General features: G+C 42.5%; 2 protein-coding genes across 3 annotated transcripts in view; both read right to left on the reverse strand.

The window, feature by feature from the left end:
- Nucleotides 1-4,123, reverse strand: part of prkcea (protein kinase C, epsilon a) — a 32,810-nt gene extending 28,687 nt beyond the window's left edge. For both annotated transcript variants that reach the window (XM_080048491.1, XM_080048490.1), the window contains exon 1: nt 2,977-4,123. In XM_080048491.1, coding sequence (XP_079904617.1) covers nt 2,977-3,321 — 345 coding nt within the window. In that variant the 5' untranslated portion in view covers nt 3,322-4,123. The remainder of the gene's footprint in view (nt 1-2,976) is intronic.
- Nucleotides 4,124-8,523: 4,400 nt separating this feature from the next.
- On the reverse strand, nt 8,524-10,058 carry six3b (SIX homeobox 3b; the record flags this gene model as incomplete). Its single annotated transcript, XM_080048502.1, has 2 exons — nt 8,524-8,662; nt 9,361-10,058. The coding sequence occupies 2 exons, from the start codon at nt 10,056-10,058 to the stop codon at nt 8,524-8,526; spliced, it is 837 nt and encodes a 278-aa protein (XP_079904628.1).
- Between the last annotated feature and the right edge of the window lie 4,374 nt (nt 10,059-14,432).

Raw genomic sequence — 14,432 nt, forward strand, 5'->3', positions numbered from 1 at the left:
ATAAATCATAGAATAACCAACGTCATCTAGATTCATCATCTGGAGATAATACTCGAAAAAGAGTCTCCGGTCTCAATGGGATTTACCTATATAAATAAAAGGTTAAAAAATGTATTAAATAAATAAAAATACATATCTTACTTTTCAAGGCAATCCATCCAATAGTGGAAATATTTAGTATTTTACAGACAAATGATGCTACCATGGCTGTAAAATGTAATTACAATTAACAGTGATGAAAAAAAGTAGATACAGCAAGTTATGACTAATAAATATGTTTAAAAATTTTCATTTATTAATATCTATTTTAACAAAGATACCTATAAAATACTGCTTTTCGCTGTTTTATGAACACTGAAATTCAATATCTTTGGTCTTTGGACTGTTGTTACCAACAAACAAAAAAACGCGATTGATCGGACTACAGACAACCTTCTTTTCCTTGCTGAGTTTGAAATCCACATCCTTTCTTTCCCCACTGGAGACTGACTGAGTAAATGTGGGAGCATCAGGCGGGAAACATGCAGAAGAAGTAAGGTAAAGTAAGAGGTAAGTTTCACAAGGGAGGCAGGAAGAAGTAAGGTAACGGGCTAAACGACACGGGAGGCAGCAGTGGTGAGTGATGATGGGAGGATGACGGATGTGAAGTGGGAAGGACTGTGTCATTGTGAGGCAGATGTATCGACGAGCCTGGTCTGGCCTGATCAATGGGATGTGGTCAATCAACAGAGTGATCCATAAGCTCTGACCTTACTCCGGGTTGTCTGAGGGACGATGTGTTTGCATGGGAGTCGGGACTATTTGAAAAACGCCAATGTATGCCGACAAAATGATTACATGACTATACATCATCAATTCAACTCCTTCTGACAAACCATTATGTTTGCTTTTGCCTTCTTTAGTCTGTTAACTTCTAATCATACAGTGTATACTTTGAAATGATATACACAATGAACAAAGCTTTCAATAATCTATTAACAGTATCGTATGAATAAAAGCTCCCTAAGACAAATTTGAGATTCACCACAATGAAGGTGTTTGTTGTGGCCTCTCTCTTTTTACATTACGTCACGGTCATATGTTAATCCAGCTGAGAGCAGGCAGCGGCTGTATTAAAAAACTCAGGCATTGAAGAAGAGTCTTCAAAACAGTATCACCAAACTAACAAAAATGCCATTTTGACATAAGTCACAGCCACTCAACATTTCTTGTATTAACACAAATTGATGGCCGTCTATTGTAACTACTCATAATATGTCTGGAAAAGGCTCTGCAGTAATGTAAAGAATGTGTAATGTGTAGGTGATGTGCTGAAAGAGTTAACGACAGACGTTGGATACTAAAAATTGCACGTCCACATCTCCCAGAATGCCATGGGCTGAGGAGGTCACCGCCGTCAGCTTTTTCACCAAACGTAGAGGAGAGGGACAAGATGAAAACAAAAGGCGTCCCAAGTGAAACAAGTAGATAACATGTTAAAACTTGGGACGAAATGTGCAAGGGGCCCTGAAACAAATAGCTCTTTATCCGGTCCGACATACAGATCTAAACATGTGGCGACGGAGTCCCACATCATTCACAATGCAAATGAGACTAGGAGATGATGAAACCCTAACGAATTAAAGGAACTTTTTCGAATGTCAAAATACAGCGTGAAGAAAGCGAGACACTAAAACCAGGTCGTATGAAGTCACACAACATACTACATTATTGTGCCTGCTTTGTAAATGTTCACTCACTCTCCAAGGGGAAGAAAAAAAACGACATGGGCAACTCCTCCTTTTTTTTTCCAGTCCAAAGGGGCATGACAGAGGAATGTGAGGAATTGAGGGGGGAAAAAAAAGGAATGACTACACTACAGGCCGGACCTTAGATGAACCAAGCCAGATCGAATGCAAGTCCAAACAGCTCCAGTGTCACAGATAGAGAGAGGGGGGAAAGCTGCAGAATAAATGTACGTAAGAAAAAAAATCTAACGAAATAGGCTCTTCCATAGCACTACATACAGTAACATGGATTTGTTAGAGACACCGATGCCAATCTAGACACACACAACTTCTCAGCACGGAGACAATGCATACAGTACAGTTTGATACCAGACGTGTGCCACTGAACTCACAGATAACTAACACACTGTTGATATGCCAGAGAAAGTGAAAGAAGATGGTGAGGGTGATAATGATGATGGTGATGGCAGTAAGAGATGTCTTCCTAATGCAATGCAGCATAATGCTAACGTTACTTCTAGATTCATTCGTCAGGGAACAACAGGCGTCCGACAATCGAAAATGTCACACAGTGTATTACAGTATGTTTTACGGATTTCTGCTATAAAGAATCTGAGTAAGATTGTCTTATTCATCGCTATTGAGCTGTTATAGAGATGTTGAGTTAGAGGAAGAGAAAGCTGTCTTACTGAGTATTAGAAGGTGCCATGATAGATGATTGAATAGAAAAATAAATTCCAATCAGTGCATCCTTACTAATGAGAAAGGCACTGAAGCTGAGCTCTCCAATGGTGCAAAATGTCCATGTATGTATTGTGAACGTATGTCTTTTGAAAAGCAACAAATGAAAAGGCGAGAAAAAAAAAGCACTTGGTTTTGGTTGAACACTCACCAAAATGAATGCATATTATGGTTGAGGGACACACTATGGGCCCATGCATTCCACTCTACACTTTTGTACCACAGGCACCATATGCACCACATCGCATATGCCATGCATGCAGACACATCAGATTCCATTCCACCTGTGCAGCACGCATGTTGCTAATCTATCTGGATGCAAACCTGTGGCTTTCCTCTGCCCTGAGGTGGACTTCTGCCCATACTCTGTAGGTAACTGGAACTCACCGAAAACAGTCTCACACACACACACACACACACACACACACACACACACACACACACACACACACACACACACACACACACACACACACACACACACACACACACAGGTGGAAACACGTACCCAGTCCTCGTAGTGCCTGGTCCCGTTCTGCAGCAGGTCTTCCAGCTGGATGGTGCAGTTGGCCACGAAGTCATCGTATCCGATTGGCGCGTCGTGGAACACCGACAGCTCCAAGCTCCTCCCCTCGTGGACCTCCGTGCAGAACTCCTGGTGCCATGCGGGGCTGTTGGTCTTGGTCCGGGTGGCGGTCTGGCCCAGCCGGGTGTGGTCCAGGTTCAGGGCCAGGTACGGGTCCAGCAGGAAGGAGCCGCTCTTCCCCACGGCGTGACGCAGGGCCCACGGCGTAGGCTTCAAGTCCACCGCCTCACATACTCGCACCTTCAACAGGCCACTGAACACAGGCATGGCTGCAGGCGTATGTGTGTGTCTATGTGTGTGTACGGATGAGAGTGTGTGTGCGCGATTGTGTGTCTGTGTGTTTAGGCTGTTCCTGCTCCTGTACACAGTGCGTTTCCTTCCAATGAGCGGGGTCACTCACTGCACAGTCCTGTACATCCCATAATGCCGCTGGCTCCTTGGACTCTCAGTCTTGGACAGAGATATCTTAATACTATAATATCCACACACACACACTCTCTCTCACACACACACACACACACACACACACACACACACACACAGGCAGGCAGACAGACACAGTAGGCTACAGCTGATGGGTCCCTTAATAGGCAGAAAAACGCAGTAACAACTGCACACACCCTTCAGGCGTCGCTTGCAGAAACACTCTCTACTCGAGCGGCTGGCTGCCTTGTTTGTTTACGGTCGGTCCCGTGCCTCACACAAGATTCCAGTTTTGGCGGAAACAAGCCGAGACATCAGACGGCAGTGAGGAGGGGGCTGCGGGTTAAACAGGCTCCGGTTGGGTTGACGTGAACCCCGGAGCTTCCCCACGGTCTGTGTGTGTGTGTCTCTCCCGGGTCAGGGTGGGAGAGAGCGCGAGCAGCCGCGCCTAGCCATCCGGGATTGGTGCTCCGTTTCCAGCCCCCTCGGTTCGCACTTCTCTGGGATTAATCTCCTTGCTTCGACCTCACGGTACCGCGATAACTGCCCGTAGTCTCGCCAAAGCAATGCCTTTTTGCCCCCCTCCAATGCAGTCTTTACGGGCTCACGGGCACCCCTAATACATCACGGTGCTCCGCTCCTCTTGTTTTTTTTTCTTCCTTTCGGTCCTTTTGCGCGCCCCCCGTTTCCCGTCCCCACTCTCCTGAATCCGTGAGTGAGCGCGAGCTGCAGGAAATGCGCAAAACGCGTCACCCGCGCTGCCGGGCTGTTGCGCCGGATGAGAGAGAGAGAGAGAGAGAGGGAGAGAGAGAGCGACTGTGTGATTCTGTGTGTGCGCGCCCGCGTGTGGTGTGTGCAAATGGGAGAAGTGGGAAGAGGGGGATGGAATTCACCCGCAGGCATGGAGTGAGTGAGTGAGTGAGTGCCCGCGTGTGTGTGTGTGTGTGTGTGTGTGTGTGTGTGTGTGTGTGTGTGTGTGTGTGTGTGTGTGTGTGTGTGTGTGTGTGTGTGTGTGTGTGTGTGTGTGTGTGTGTGTGTGTGTGTGTGTGTGTGTGTGTTTTGACCAGACCCAAAAGAGCCCGTCAATCAGCCAGTCCTTATGCATGGTCACAGCCTTCAGACACAAATACAGAGAGAGTCTGTTATAAAGACTCTATTACAAGTCTCTGGAACAAATATCTCCATACACCTTCCTCACCTCACGGAGTGCTGCAGTCACGCCAGAAGGACACAACAGGGGTGTGATGGTTGTTTTGGTCAGCAGCAGTGAGAGCTGCTGTAACAGGAACATGCCAAAACTGTGGGAGTGTGACATGAAGACAGTAGAACCAAATAGCTCAATAACCCGTGTTGATATAACTATATTCTCTATGTTCTATATCTATTGACTATATGTCAATCTCTGTAGTCTCTGTTGTACAAAACTGTTTTCAAATTGGGCTAAATTAAAAAAATGTTTTATAGCCTATTATTCTGTGAACTTAATTCTAACATCCTGTACCAGACAATTTCAATACATGACAACTGTAACTGTAACCTAACTATAACTGTTAGGCTATAATAACAGTAACAACAGTTGTTTCGTTATTTATTGTGGAGCAGCTGTTGCACTACCTACATGGGGTATACTAAAAATAGATACTAAAATTGCACAATACCATCTTTAAGGTACTCATCTTACTACCATTGTTGTTGTTGTTTTTAGAGGCCTACAGTTTCTGCATTTTTTTATTTTAATTTTTTATTCTATGATTGAAGGAAACAACAAAATGTTGAGTATAAAAAGGTATTTTTTTTCTTCATTTATACATTAAAATGTGCTGTTTACTTTTACTTTCTTACATATTTAAATTTCGTATATGTTGCTAAAAGCACACTGCAAATACATATTATTGTTATTGTTGCTGTTTATTATGAATATTATTATTGTACATGACCTGTGACACATCCATCAAAGTAATCTGACCCCTGCTTGTTTTGTTGCTTTGGCTCATTGGTTCCACTGACAGTGACTGATCGTAGACTGTGATGTGAGGAGGTAGGCTATATTATGGGAGTGTGTTATTGTAATGACAAAACATTCCTGAGTCATAAACACGGGAACAGGTTTTGTGAGCATTCAAATAATCATATTTTTTTCCCCTACCGCTGTTAATGTAGACTAATTGGCAGGTAGGAGTTGTAACTCACTGGATTTATGCTTTTACGGAAACTGTCTAGAATTGACGAACAGAAAAAATAAATAAAATAAAAAAATCTACAGCTTCATGATTTAGCCCTACCTGTCTGCAAAACCTGGCCAGCTGCGCCACCTGCTGGCTCGCGGAACGTGATTTTAATGCTATCTTCCGGGACATGACGTCACGGTGTGTTGTGTTCAGGTGCTCCTCGTAGATTAAGTTATCGACGATGATCGGGCCGAGTTCTGCGGAGGAGAAGTGAAGAAGTAAGTCAGAGCTTTTACTTTTGTTTAAAAAAAAATTAAATACCTTAGGGTAGGATTCCACCACTCGAAGTAAAGTCCCGCAGTTTAAGTCTTAATAAAAAAAAGTATTTGCATTAAAAAAATATATATATTATGAATGTAAAAACGTGATCTTACTAAGTGATCCTAACTAAAATTAATGTAGTAGGCCAAAAATTACAATATTTTGGGGTCCGGTTACATTTAATATTTGGGAGCAATAATAGTGATTGACGGACAACCTTAGGTGTCACAAATTATTTTTGATAGTTTATTTAGTTTCACATTTAGTAATGCTCTTTGCTGTGTTTGTTCCAGAGCATAGTTGAGGAAACATGTGGGGGACGCAAAGGCCATCCTGCTTGTGAAAAAAGAAACCAAAATCAGTAATAGTCATGTTTCACGGCATAATATTGTGTCTTTCTACTCTTTTACATCTATAGTGTTCAAACTAACTTAATCAGCTGATGGTAACGATGGCAGTACTCACCTCTTCCTGGTTACAAACAATGTTGATTGATGTTATTATTTTGATTATATGTGTTATTCATTTAATAAGTCAACTGCAGCAGGCTGGGCATAGGCCTAAAACTATTTTTTAAAACCTGATCATATATTTTGAATATAGAAAAAAATAACACTTATAAAATTCACTTTGAAGAGTAAAACATTATCATACTGCCTAGTGGATTTGAGGTTTTGAGTGGCATAACTCAAGTCAAATGCAAAGTAAAGTACAAAACCTCAGAATTATACTTTTGGCTGGCTTCACGTTGACCACCAGGTGGCGCCACGCTGCCTTCACACTGTGGATAGGGTTTCCAGAGTTGAAAGTTATCGCTCCACAAAACTCTGTCACTAGCAGCTGCAGGTCAGCAGATGAAAAGAGAGAGAATATCAGTTTTGTCCAGTGTCAGATTATTTCTCCCTATGTGGCACATGAAGGCCACTATGAAAAATTATGCATCTTGGTATTTTTTTTTCTTTTAAGCTTTTTTCAGCATGGAGAGAAGTATTGGAGGTGTATGGATATACAGTTTACATATTATATTATTGGATTATAGTTGATGCATTCATGTACAAGGCACTTTAACTATGCACCTCATAAAGCAGGGGTCAATTATAATCATTTTATTTACTGCCGGGCAGCTTGTGACTGTCCCCTTGGGACTGTCCCCTTAAAGTCCTCTCTTAACCTAGAATAATGTAGTGATGACTTGTGTGGTGCTAATGTACTTACATCATTCTTGCCGAGCTGAGTTTGTGCCCTCGTCGCTTTGGATAAAAGTGTCAGCTACATCAAATGTAACAAAATGTAATAATTAATTTTTTGGTCTTACTTTATAACATGACCGTAATCTGCAAAGTAACTTAATTTATTAAATGCATGTAGTGAAGTAAAAAAAAAATAAGAATCAATATTTCCTCATATTACCTATTGTGGATTAGAAGTATATGAACGCAGCAGAATTTTTTTTAAGTACCAGTACCTCAATATTGTACTGTGATTAGAGCTATACCATTTTTTAATCAATGATAAATCTCTTTATAAACAGGTAACTTCACCAGTTTCATTGTAGAAGTTACACTTGTTGACGAATACATTTACACTATGTGCTTATACATAAAGTGTGTTATAGAAAATAAATGAATTAAATATAATGAATTATAGTGCGCTGCAATCGGACAGATATAGGCTCCCATAATGCTGAATCCACAATAAGCTCACACAGGCACACTGCCTCTGTTAATAATCACAGGCATGGTGTAATTTGAATAAGAGTGGGCACAATAAAAGTCATTTAATAAATTATTTTATTTTTTACAAAATACCATAACATTTATTCAGTATCAAAAATTGTACATAAAGAAGGGCACGGCATCACACAGACTTCACAGTGGACTCTATGGACTTTAAATAAAGTAGAAGTGAAGGAAAAGAAACCAAAACAAAAAAAGGTTTTAAAAAAGACACAAACATCCACAGAGGCAGGGAGGCAGATAGGCTTTAGTGCGAGTTGATTGTCTACAGCAGTGGACATCCAGGGGTCCTTCTAAAGAAACAACTAGTTTCATTTAAAACAGAAATAATGACACATAATTAGAGAAAATAGGGATGATTGTCTCACTGACAGCTTTCAGTCAGTAAAGGTCTTTCCCGTGTGGGGGTCCACGGGTCAAAGTCCAACAGGGCTCCACACGGCTTGATGTCTGTTTAATGAGGTTGGTCATCAGATGTGCATCGCCACCAGCCACTGATGCAGAGAAAAAGCAAAACGGTGGGTCTGATCTGCAGATGGTGACCAGTGAACCGGCAGCAAATAGGGGGAAAAGATCGTTGCAGTCACCCATTTACTAAATGGTTTTATTCTCAGGACACAGAAGAAAAAATCTTCATGTAACCTGCGTTCACATCATCTGTTTGGTGCGGGCGTTGGGTAAATACTCACATTTGTATTTGTTTATGCCCTGATTGAACACTTATTGCGACCCCAACCCTGACCAGCACACCTACTTTAACCAATAATCCACCAATGGACCATCACAGAAGGTCCAGTTCATAATCATATATATAAAAAGTCTCAGACATCCAAGTCAGAGTCACTGTCCGTTACTGAGAGTAGAGTTTCTCCATCCACGCGCTCTCCTCTTTCATCTGGACTGCACTCTCCCCCGCTGAGTGAACGCACGCCGCCAGGACACATCCTGTGGTGCTGCAACCTGAAAATGAAGTCAAAAAGAAGATGAGTTAAACGTGTGGAAGTCCTCCTAACTCCTAAAAGTTTAGAAATCCAATATAACAAGTTAAAATTGAAAAACTTTTTTTTGAATTGTTTTGTGGTTTTGAAAAAGAAAAAAAAAGATTTCTGATTCTTGAAAAAAAAAGAACAAAAATCAAATTCTTAACTAAGCCTAAAATGAATGGTTCAAAGTGATCACAATCCAAACAACAACTGATCTCCAGTGCATGCCTGGTGAGCAATTTGTACCCATTCATGCACGTTTTGCCTTCATCAACGGGATGATTGACCCGCACACTGACCCTGAAGCAAATTATAGTCCGAGGGAGACATGGGGGGGAAGAAAGAGCGACCAGGTCAGACTGACGAGAATGAAAACAAAAAACCTACATGCTGAATAGCCGTGCGCTTTTACGCATGAATGGCCCTTTTACGCACGACCTTGGGCTGCCTGTGGAGAGGGAACTGCCCTCAATGAGTGAGTGAAAGGTAAGTGGATGATCAATAAAGAGAATAATTCAGCTGTGGACACAGTGATTTTCCTTGATTTTAATAGAATGTTGATACTTAACTAAGAAACATTTAAAGGCACTGACTAAATCACCAGTTAATTCAGGCTATACTCTTTCCAACTGTTGTACTCAATAGAAAAGCTTGTTTCAAGTAAAAGCCACTGACCTGTTTTTGGCTGCTGCTGCCCGGTCTCTCTGTCTCCGGTTTTTAAACCAATTTCCAACCTGAGTCGGTGTGAGTCCGGTTGCGTGGGCCAGTTCCCGCTTCTTCCCCGGGTTCGGGTAGGGGTCCTGCAGGTACCACTCTCTCAGCAGCCCTCGCGTGCGCTCTTTAAAGCAGTGCGTTTTCTGCTCGCCGTCCCAGATGGTCCTGGGCAGCGGGAACTTCTTCCTTACGCGGTACTTGTCCACGGGTCCGAGCGGCCGCCCCCGGAGCTTCTCTGCCTCGCGGTAGTGAGCCTCCAGCCACATGGCCTGCAGTTTGCCATGCGAGGCGCGCGTGAAGCGATGCGTCTCCAGGATGTGATAGAGCTCGCGGAAACTCCCCGTGTGGTAGGCTACCACGGCGCGAGCCCGCTGCACCGACTCGTGCTCCGAAATGGAGTCGCGGCCGTCCGAGGTCACCGGGAGCGACCAGAGGAACCGGGCCAGCCGCTCGATGTCCCCGGTCTCCTCCAGAGTCTCGCACACGCTTGCGATCTGCGAAGCTGAGAAGCACAGTCCCGGGAGAGCCAGAGCAGGACAGGCCGTGGGAGAGGAGTCCTCTGGGGACCGGGACCGGGACAGAGCGGGGGGCCCATCCACGAAATGTGGCAGCAGGATCCGGGAGGCTGAGAACAGGTCAAGCGGCGATCTGAACACCATCTCTGGATGATGGAGTGGAGGCGACAAAAGAGGCAATGAATCAAATGTGTTTCAGAAACAGTGTGACAGAAATGTGCTGAAGTCTGACTCTTTAGCTCACCTGGGAGTCAGGGAGGGACCCCGAGGCTGACTCCTGATTGGATAACCCGGGGCTGATGCGGGGTTGTCATGGCAGCGCTGTCAATCAAATGCAGGGGATTTATCTCCCTGCTTTTAAGCACACACTGGACACATAAGTCCCCACTGAACTGCCCTTTTTCTTTGTGAACCATTTCTTAGAACAGGAAACAGAATGTTTGACAACAAAAAACTCAAGCTTTAACAGATTAACACCATCGAGTGGAACTGATGAAGTCATGATCAGGTAGTGAATTCCAACCAGTGCAAGCTGGAAAAAAAATACACAATGAACATTATATCTGGCATCACAATCTATATCAGTAAAGTTGTTTTGTTTGAAAAAGACACAATACTTACACTGTGAATCATGAAGAAAAAACGTTTTATAACTTGCTGTATAATGTTTATCATTGTTTTTGTAATAGGTCTACACTTCCGCTATTTAAAAAAATCAATATCAGAATAAATCCTGTTTCATTTTCTGAAAACAGCAAAGTGATGGTGCGTGGAGACAAATTCAGAAAGCACAAGGTTCTAATGCCCTTTGCATTATGAAAACTGAGAGGGAATCTATTACAGTAAATTACATGAAGACAACAAAGCTTTGGTGCAAAAAACGCATGATTTTGGTCATGATGTGTAGCCTACCTTTTTTTTTTAAAGGGAGGACTGAACTGAACACACTTCAATGTCAGCCATAAACCAAACTTCATAACCTCTCTGGTCCACACCGCTATAAGCTGCTTGCATCATTAATAGCAGTAATGTGGACTGTGTGATTGGAAATCTCACCCAGACCTGAAAGCATATGTTTCTCTGTAAGTGGTCTCCCATCGCTCTAATCACTTTCTAATCACTTTTCTATTCTCTAATATCCATAAGTTCAGAGATAAACTGAGCTTCAGCTCCATCCATTCACCTTGGATTAGCACCGGGCCCACGCAGACGTAAAACATTAGTCTAATAGAGCAGCATATTCAATCAGCATTAACACATTTCGGATGAGCCATATGCTTTGGCGTGTGGCACCCTCTGTGTGTGTGTGTGTGTGTGTGTGTGTGTGTGTGTGTGTGTGTGTGTGTGTGTGTGTGTGTGTGGGTGTGTGTGTGTGTGTGTGGGAAATATTATTCCAAAGTAGTTTTTGTAGGTGCAAAACAAACAAAGCACACACTTTTATACCTCCCTTGTGCACAGTCTCAATCTACTTCCTTTTCTTCCAAAATCTGAGACTCGGTGCAGATGTGTTTGGCGTGCAAAAGGGGGTCGACCAGCTTAAAAGGGTTAATGCCAATTACCAAAACAGACAGATGTCCCTGCATGGTGGGGAGTTGTGTGCCAGTTTCTTTCACCCTATAATACATACAGTAGGTAATCACCCCCTTCTCCATTTAAGCAAATAGAACAGGCTACATAATAGTGATAACATTACTTTATCATAACTTCGCTTCATATATCAATTGCAGACATACAAAAAAAATTAAGTTTGCACTGAAAAATATTACTCAAATGCCTATGTACGATAATATAACAGTCCATGGAATTAGGATCTTAAACAAACACTACTTCAAAAAACTGGCAGCCAGTGTAAGTACATTGAAGGAGTACACCAAAGATTTAGCATTCCACTTCTGTAACATTCAGTCAGACCTATAATGTTTAATCTACATGTTTTTATCAAAATTGATGCAGCAGAACCAGAGATATTGTACATTTAATTCTCAAAACCTTGCATTACCCACAATGCAACCTGAGAATTCTTTAGAGATTCTAGTGTGTTTTGCCGCAAAGAAAGCTGTTTGCAGTGTTGTTCTTCCTGCACTTACATTTAGAAATCGAGTAGCTCATCCTGCTCCACTTGAGATGAGTCGCTCTAAGGATCTCAGCATGTTTCTGTGTGTGTGTGTGTGTGTGTGTGTGTGTGTGTGTGTGTGTGTGTGTGTGTGTGTGTGTGTGTGTGTGTGTGTGTGTGTATGTGGGTTTCTGAGTGACAGTCATGGCCAGGGATCCATTCTTTACACCCAAAGCAGGAAGGACACACCAAACACACTCAGGGTGTGTGTGTGTGTGTGTGTGTGTCTGCGTGTGTGTGCGTGGTGGCGATGATGAGTGGGAGAGCGTATTGTAATGGTCACAATTAAGTTAATTCAGCTATATCTCCTTTCAGCGAACAGGACAATTAGCAGTGAGGAGGAAAGAGCAGAGTGGATGGAACTTCCAGGGTGGCTGCGGAGACACAGTGCGGATGCCCGAGTGAATCGCCCTATGTGCCTCCTTATCCCCCCTAAACAAAAGCCCAAGTCCTAATTAACCTCTCCACTGACCCCCCAATGCCAACTTAACAGTGACCTCTTAAGCCCTGAAACTTTAACCCCTTCACCGGTCTCATGCAAGAGGCCGTACAGCCCTCTCCCCCCGTATGGTATCCCCACCCGGCAAAGCCTCCTACTCGTTAAGCCACTAATCACTTCCTGAGTCTTTGTTGTGCTTTTGTGCTCTCGCCGGGCTCCAGGAGAGTTTGGTACACAATGCTAGCCCAAAAAAACAAAAAACAGGAAGAATAGGGGGAGTAAAAATGTTGCCGTACTGAGAGAGGGATGAAAATTAAGATGTAGAGAGAGAGAGAGAGCGGAGTGGATAGCGAGCCTTTTTTTTTAAAGAATGTAACCCGATGGTGAACTTTCAGAACGAGGGTCAATTGGGTGTCAACTCGTCTGCTAATAAGCCTATGTTGTTAACTTTTTTTTAAGAATAAATTGACATTTTGGCTATTATGCGCATTCAAATTCTTGTTAAAAGTTGGAGAAGATTGATTTGTCTCTTATATCTGTATGTTAAATATAACAGCTACTGCCAAGAGACGGTTAGCTTGGATTAGCTTAGCATAAAGACTGGAAACAGGGGGAAACATCTAGCATGGCAACCTCCAAAGTTGACAAAATCTTCCTACAGCACCTATTAAGCTATCTTATTAACATAACATTTATGGCGGGAAAGAGATAGGCTTGCCTTTACCTTCTACTTTCAGTCTTTTGCTAAGCTAAGCTAATCGTCTACTGGTCGTAGCTTCATTTAGTATTTTGTTCAGTACAATTTTTTCCACTTATTATCAATATCAGAATTAGCACTATTTTCAGACCTAGTTCAGACCCCTATCAGTGATTTAATAAATAAAAATTATTATGCTAAATAAGTCACAAATTCCTCATTATCTTAGAAATTCTGGTCCAAAGAAGAAAAGCATGTAGTAGGTTGACATGGCATTGCATTACGTGGCCTGTGTGTGTGTGTGTGTGTGTGTGTGTGTGTGTGTGTGTGTGTGTGTGTGTGTGTGTGTGTGTGTGTGTGTGTGTGTGTGTGTGTGTGTGTGTTGTTTGTGTGTGTGTGTGTGTGTGGTCACCATTTGACCCCATCTTGCCCTTTGTCACAGAAAGCTGAGGAGAACAGGTAAACTCAAGTAGCATGTACCTGAGCAGCTAATCCTGCTCCCTGATTGGTTTGTAACTTAATAGCTCGAAGCTTATCCTGCTGCTTCTATTGATGAGGCGTGGAGTCCAGCTGTGTGAGTGAGTGAGTACATTATTTAATTGTTTTAATTTTTAATTTCCCTTGCACAAACATGAATACACATGTAAACACCTAACCAGGTTTGCAACACACAAACACACACAGATGTTAAAGTGCCAGATGGGTTACGTTATAGAGCAATAACACCTTACAGACGAATAAACAAAATAATCTGATAATTTGACTAATAATTCCTCTCGTGCGCCGCTGCTTTCCAGGCCAGATGTGAGAGCAGTAATTACATCATTATCCTGTGTTTTGTTAGTGTCACCTCACCACTCAGAGTGTTTTTAATTAATAATAGATCCAACGACACAAACACAGCAGTTGGCCGACAAACAAACTGCAGTGGCCAAAAAAATACAAACAGCTGGAGCCTGAACAAACGTCTGGCAGCCAGACAGGCACTCAGTCATACAGATGTAAGCACACACACACACACACACACACACACACACTGCAAACAGTTTATACATTAAAGGTGGAGTCAGCGATTCTAGAAAATGCTTTTTTTTGTCAAAATCAGTGAATATCAATATCAAATGTTTGACTCCATCTTTAATTAAATAATCAAAACGACAAAAATACTCACGGTTTATTTATGGGGAAAAAAACATACATGTACAGTATTGTCACATCACTGTAATAAACGTCAAAGGGCTACAACATAAATAAAACACAATTAAACCC

The sequence above is a fragment of the Ammodytes marinus genome, assembly GCF_949987685.1.
Source record: "Ammodytes marinus genome assembly, chromosome: 20".
Classification (NCBI taxonomy): domain Eukaryota; kingdom Metazoa; phylum Chordata; class Actinopteri; order Uranoscopiformes; family Ammodytidae; genus Ammodytes; species Ammodytes marinus.